The 6,185-nt window shown below is 41.1% G+C and overlaps 1 protein-coding gene across 1 annotated transcript; it reads left to right on the top strand.

Moving 5' to 3' along the window:
* Positions 1–1,497: 1,497 nt before the first annotated feature.
* LOC136763342 (uncharacterized) lies at positions 1,498–5,567 on the top strand. Its single transcript, XM_066717275.1, has 9 exons — positions 1,498–1,995; positions 2,196–2,311; positions 2,386–2,471; positions 2,638–2,812; positions 3,174–3,282; positions 3,369–3,457; positions 3,572–3,657; positions 3,912–5,160; positions 5,268–5,567. Exons 1-9 carry the CDS (start codon positions 1,570–1,572, stop codon positions 5,284–5,286), a joined length of 2,355 nt encoding a protein of 784 aa, XP_066573372.1. The 5' UTR covers positions 1,498–1,569; the 3' UTR covers positions 5,287–5,567.
* Positions 5,568–6,185: the final 618 nt, after the last annotated feature.

Below are 6,185 nucleotides of genomic sequence, written 5' to 3'. Positions count from 1 at the left end.
CTCCTCCCTCCCTTCACAGGTCTCCCGGTCCCTCCTACCTTGTTTGGGAGACACACAGGTACATCATCAGCAGAAGCAAAGCCACTCCCAGGGCCCTTAAAGAGACAGGGCTCCTGTTTGGCCTTTTTGGGTGGATTATTTCGTTACTGCAATATTGTACAGTCAGGGCGTCCCAATACTAGATTACATCAAGCCCTAGCCCCAGCTCTATATCCAATAACAACATTTTGTATTTTATCGATCACTTGCTTACTCGGATCTTTTCTGTTTGTTCGTTTGTTTGTTTTAAGATCGAAAAGCAATTATCAGTATACAGGACTGGAACACGACCCGATTATGACAGGCTGTCAAATGGGAGAGGCCCCAATACCAAAAATATATATTATTCTAACGCAAAGTACAATGAAAATAGTGATCTGAAAGGCATATATAGACATTAGAGCACTGGCCTGTGTTTCATTCGACACTGTCTGGGTGTATGTTCATCACTGAATAAAACCACAGTGCCATGGCCAACTGTAATCCTTCTATAATGCTTATTATTCATAATATTATAATTATTATGATTATTATACTGTTAATTATTGTTTATTATACATGCATACAATACATATATACTAATAAATTACAGAACATTAGTATATTAAAGTCACATTCAATTGTAAAAGTTATATTACATTTTCACCCAGGACATAAAACAATGCATAACTCCACTCCACACACATATACACATATTATTAATTCGTTGATAACGCCGTGTAACTTTTTTTGTTCCTGGGTAGTAAGTGTTATTTCTTAATTTTCCTAGTCTTTTCGTTCACATAAAGTGAGAAAACAAACAACATATGAATCCAAATGAACATGTATTTATACTAAAGTCATACAAAAATGACTACAAAAGATTTAGAAGTGAGTAGTTTTTCGAGATTTAAGATTATACTGTAAATACAGTAGTATATGTAGTATAATCGTAAATCTCGAAAAACTTCTCACTTCTAAATCTTTTGTAGTCATTTTTGTATGACTTTAGTATAAATACATGTTCATTTGGATTCATATGTTGTTTGTTTTCTCACTTTATGTGAACGAAAAGACACAAATTCGCCCGTTCTCTCATTGGAAATAGTTCAACTTCAAAATATCACTGTCCTGGTCACAAAAGCAAGTTTGTGGCGAATAATAGACATTTTCTATACGTTTGAGGCATAAGCAATTAGGAAATAAAACTTACTACCCAGGAACAAAAATGGTGTTACATAGATTATAATCTGTCAATAGACCCTGTATGCAGAATCTATTTTTTTACTAATTGTGCTACTTGCAAATACTTACCATGAAATGAGCAACAAGTGAGTAATATGTGATTAAATACTTACCTCATCCCCGAATAGGCAATTTCCCTTAATTGTCTAGGGTATTTAAACCTGAGAAACGCAATAAATGGCATTGTCGGGTAGGTACAGAGATTAGTTTCAGCCCAGCAGCGTGATCCAAACGGCCTGCGCGCTGTGGTGCACGGTGGTCAAGATTGCGTTTCAGGTCGGGTTGTTCTCTCAGCTGGTCACGGAGATGGGGTTATTGGCGTTAATCGCCTCACTTTGTATTGTTGCTTTACCTGCACCGATCTCCGCCAAAAGTATCGGCCATCGCAGGGAAAACCCTCCAGAGTCTGCCACTATTCTGCAGAACATATGGCTGGTTAATGCGCCTTTCCGTGAGGACTCGGTGGATGGCTTTGCTGAGCCCGACATTGGAAACCACGCTGCGTATCCGGCGCCCCCTGCAAACCATCGGGCAATGCCCCCTCCCGAGGAACAACAAGTGGTGGTGTGGTGCAGCGGAGACACCATCTCTCTCCGGGTTAAGAAGATGATGAGGGCAGTGGAGCTCAAACGCAAGGAACTGACTTTAGGGTCGGGATGCAAAAGCAATGGGGTTTCTGGAAACGAGTTCTTCTTTACTTATAGTCTGAGCGAGTGTGGGACCAAGCGATCGGTGAGTAGCGCCGTTTGAATTGCGTTTGCACTTAATCGGAATATCAAGCGGATTGCATTCGTGTAATTGGACGATTTAGGAACCACTGGTCTACACCATCCACCAGCATTGTCACTTCTCGGTTACACTTGTCCAAGCAAACCTTTACTCCATAAGCCAATTCAACTTGTCTGTGTGCATTTCCCCTTTTCTTTCCTAAGATGTGCCATGGAAAAGTGGTCTACAGCAACGTCCTTCACTACCTTCCATCTGCAAGTAAAAGTCCTATTCGGAAATCCAGCCCTTTCAATGTGCCTATAAAATGTACTATGAATAGGTAAGGTTGTGTACAGCTGGGTGAAAATCTCCTTTCTTAAATGGTTCTGATTTACTTAAATGCCTATTTTGAAGGTTCCCCCAAGATGAAGTGGCTCCCTCCATCAAAGGACACCATTTGAATAAGAACATGCCTGGCTTTACTCTTCGGACCATGCATGGTAAGGGCAACGTCTGGTTTGCATGTGGCTTACTTCCACACCTGATTAGTTTTTCTTGGAAACTGCCCAAAAGCAAGGTGAGGATTTTGCAATAAATCCTTAAAATGCTAATAGAGCTGAAAAGTAGAAACTGGCAAGAACCTTTGCACTTTTTTTCTTTTAATAGAAGATTGGATTGGTGAGGCCAACACTAATGTATACTACCGAGGGAAGCCCATCCATTTCCAGGCCACTGCTCAGCTCCTCTCCAGTGAGCAGAGACTCTTCATTCAGTCTTGCTATGCCACATCATTGCCAGATCCAAACTCCAGACCCAGATCTAAAGTAATTGTCAAAAAAGGGTAAGTGGCTCTTGCAATATTGCTGCTGTGGAGTGTTGCTGTGAATACATCTTAACTGGAATTGTGTGCATGGGGGTTGATTTAGTTGTAGTGGCTCGACCTTCTCTGAATACTACTTAAAAAAAAAAAAAAAAAAAAAAAAAAAAAAAAAAAACTCTGCCTCTGTCGCAACACTAAATTTTTGATATTCACTTAAAACTTTTATTTTTTAAATCTCCATGCTTGGGGAGGGGGGGGGGGGTGGAAAAGCTCAAACATGGAAATTTTGGTGGAGGATGTTGGTTTAAAAATTACCCTATACATTTGGTGATTGTTTACCCCTACAAGTACTACTCCAGGTTTGCTCAAATATCTTTCCCAGGTGCATGCCAGAGCAAATCCCCGGGGGCTCTCGGGCTAGGTTTGTTGCACCTAGAACAAAGAACACCATCAACTTTGTGGTCAATGCATTTGGTCTGCAGTCTTCAGAGGTGACTATTTGGAAATGTTTGGTCTGTTGCAAAACAATCTCTATCATTGTTGAATTGCTTGCTCACTGAATTCCTCTTCATTGTAGATCTACATGCACTGTGTCCTGGTAGCAGTTAATAATCGCAAAGTAACGGAAGGTACCAAATCATGCAACTATAACTATGCCAAAAAAAGGCAAGCTTTTTCTTTCCCTTCCCTCTTGAAAATGTAAACATAACTAAGAGTAATCCAAACACTAGATCAAACAGTCACATGCTCAAGTCTGGCCCTGTCCCTTTCCTCTTTCAGGTGGGAGGAACTGGATGGTAACCATGCTGCATGCAAGTGCTGCAGGGAACAATGCGCAAGCTCGGGCTTGAAATCCTTACTAAAAGGTTAGTTTTGAAAGAACTGCACTGTGGAATCTAAAGGATGCAGATCTGCAAATCTGTTTACAGTATCAAGGTCAAAGAGCTACAATTGGAATGTCTTTAATGTTGCTAAATATTAGAGCTGCTGAAATTTAAAGGATGACCAGCTTTCAGGGGGAAAAGCTGAATTGAAACATACAATTGAGATTAGCCAACTGTGAGTCTTGTTTAAATGTGAAATGTTGTACAAACTTCTGACCTCCCATCCTTCATCCTAGCTTCCAGAGTAAAACTCCGCACTGGGCCTCTCATCATCTTGGCTGACTCTCAGAGTTTTCCAAAAGAGAAGTGGGATCTAAAGCAACCAAAATCTCATAAACATTCCAAAGCTATGAAGTGGTCTTCTTTGCAGGAGACCAAGGTGAAGAATGCCAAGAGAGAATCTCCTAAAGCAAGGAAGGAATACTATGCTTTTGATCCTGTAGTGTCTCCTGAATATGGGATTATCTCTTCCAAAGGGCCTGTTGCTCCTGAGGGCCAAATGGAAGCTCAACCACTTCCCCTGGAGGACTCGGAAGGGTTTCAGGAGGACTGGAGTTGGAATGTTGAAGACTTTGCACCCAAGGATATGGGTAGACCCCAAATCGGCCCCATGGAGCAAGACTGGAATATCCCTTTAGCAGATGGAAACCTTGATGTGATCTTCCTGATGCAAAGTGATGAGTCTCTTGGCAATCAATGGGCTCATGCAGAGCATAGGTTTGGCTCTGTGGAGTGGTTTGAAGGAGAGGAGCCAGTGTCTGAGGCAGCTGCTGAATTGGACTTTGACAGGAGTTTCACTCTGCAGAGCGATGTTTCCAGGGATGTCAAGGTGCCTTTCCTCTCTTTTTCAAAGGAGGAGCCAGTGTTGGTGGGTTGGGATATGGTGGAGATGGATGAGTTTCAAGGCCATGAAAAAGCTAGTGAAGGGAATTGGGATTATCCTTCATCTTCCACAGACCTGCAAAATGAAGTTCCAGGACGCATTGACCTTATTTTTCGGTCTCCTGCCATTGAAATCAATGATTATCCAGCATCCCCTTCTGGACAGCTGACCAGAAACGGGAGAGGGAAGCGACTGGGTAAGAACTTGAGGACAAAACCTACAAGCCATAAAACCAGCAGACCTTTATTCCATGATGTTTTCTCTGAAAACATGTCAAAGCTGAATGCCAAATCGGAATTCTATAACTGGGAAGGCTATTCAGTGAGGCAGAGTGACTGGTTTCTGAATCAAACCCCTCGGCAAGAGAAGAGCCTTCCCCTAAGAAAAGCTGTACTCCAGGAAAGCAAGAACTTAAACTCTGATCCATTGGCCGTCTTCCGTTCCATTTTAAAGCTGGCTGAGTCTCCAGAGAAGACTAGGAGCCTGGAATACAAAGTGGAGAGGGTGGACTTTGATGGGGACAATATTGTCCCCGAGTGGAGGAGTGTTGCTCTTGCCTGGGAACATGAGGCCCAGCCACCAAATCTGAGGGATCTGCTAGGGTAAGCAAGGCTTTTTTTCTCTGGGGGGTGGGAGTCTAACTTTTAAAGTGCATTGTATAGTCTGACAACTGATTTTAAATTGATACTTTTTCTCTCCTCTGTTGCAGATTATCCAGGGCAGAGTAGGGAGGCATATCCCCTTCTGTGATTTAATTGAATTTTGTAATGTGCGAATGTGGACTAAACTTTTTTTTTTTTTTTTTGAGTAACTAATAAAATTTGAAATGGCTTTTGGCTTATGGAATTCATGGGGAGGAACCCAATGTCTTGGTCTTTCCCCACTTGGGTTTTAAATATTTGTGCTCCAACATTATAAACCCATAATCAACTTCTGATGTTCGACACTACTTTTTGTATAGGGCTAATGTGCTCCTTAAATAAATAAAAATACAAATCTGATCTCACAATTTAAGATTCTTAATGGTTAGTATTAACATCGTTGATCCAGCTTGAGTCTTTGAATCTCCCCAATGGCGATATAAGTAGCTGCACCTGACTTGATGGTTAAATATTGGTTTCTCAGGCAGACCAATTTAATAGTTAAAACTATGTTTTAAATGGGGAAACCAGTGCTTAACTTCAGCAATGATGCTCAACACTGACTATGCTTAAAGAAATTGTAAGTGTAGGAGGGATGAGTATTTATTTTTATTCCCCTCTCTCTTGGCTGGTTGTGGAATGTGCTTTTAGGAGGTACAGTGGGGTAAGGAAAACATCTGATTCATGACAAAGGTGTCACTGGGAGAACAAGCACACTAGGGCTATCATACTGCTGGATTCCATAAATTGGTCTTAATTTGTACTGATTGCATAGTTTGCTAGATCCCTATCATGGGTACACTTAATGGGTAATTATGCATTTACCGGTTAAGTAGGATCTGTAGTTTAGCTTTGTTAATTTGTCAATATATACCATTTTGGAGGATTAACTTCAATTAAACAATGATTGCAATATCCCTTTTGTTTCCTGGAAAGATTTTAGGGTTTTAACTGAAATAGTTAATAAAGCTCACAAACAACCAAAG

This window comes from Amia ocellicauda, chromosome 11 (genome assembly GCF_036373705.1).
Source record: "Amia ocellicauda isolate fAmiCal2 chromosome 11, fAmiCal2.hap1, whole genome shotgun sequence".
NCBI classification, from domain to species: domain Eukaryota; kingdom Metazoa; phylum Chordata; class Actinopteri; order Amiiformes; family Amiidae; genus Amia; species Amia ocellicauda.
Note: the sequence above shows the minus strand (reverse complement) of the source record. Positions and strands in the feature narration are given on the sequence as shown.

Excerpts from the sequence above, each read along its gene's own strand:
- LOC136763342 (XM_066717275.1), top strand. The coding sequence starts at position 1,570 with ATGGGGTTATTGGCGTTAATCGCCTCACTTTGTATTGTTGCTTTACCT. Across the intron at positions 2,312-2,385 it reads ATAAAATGTACTATGAATAG|GTTCCCCCAAGATGAAGTGG; the intron begins GTAAGGTTGTGT and ends CCTATTTTGAAG. Across the intron at positions 3,283-3,368 it reads TTGGTCTGCAGTCTTCAGAG|ATCTACATGCACTGTGTCCT; the intron begins GTGACTATTTGG and ends TCTTCATTGTAG.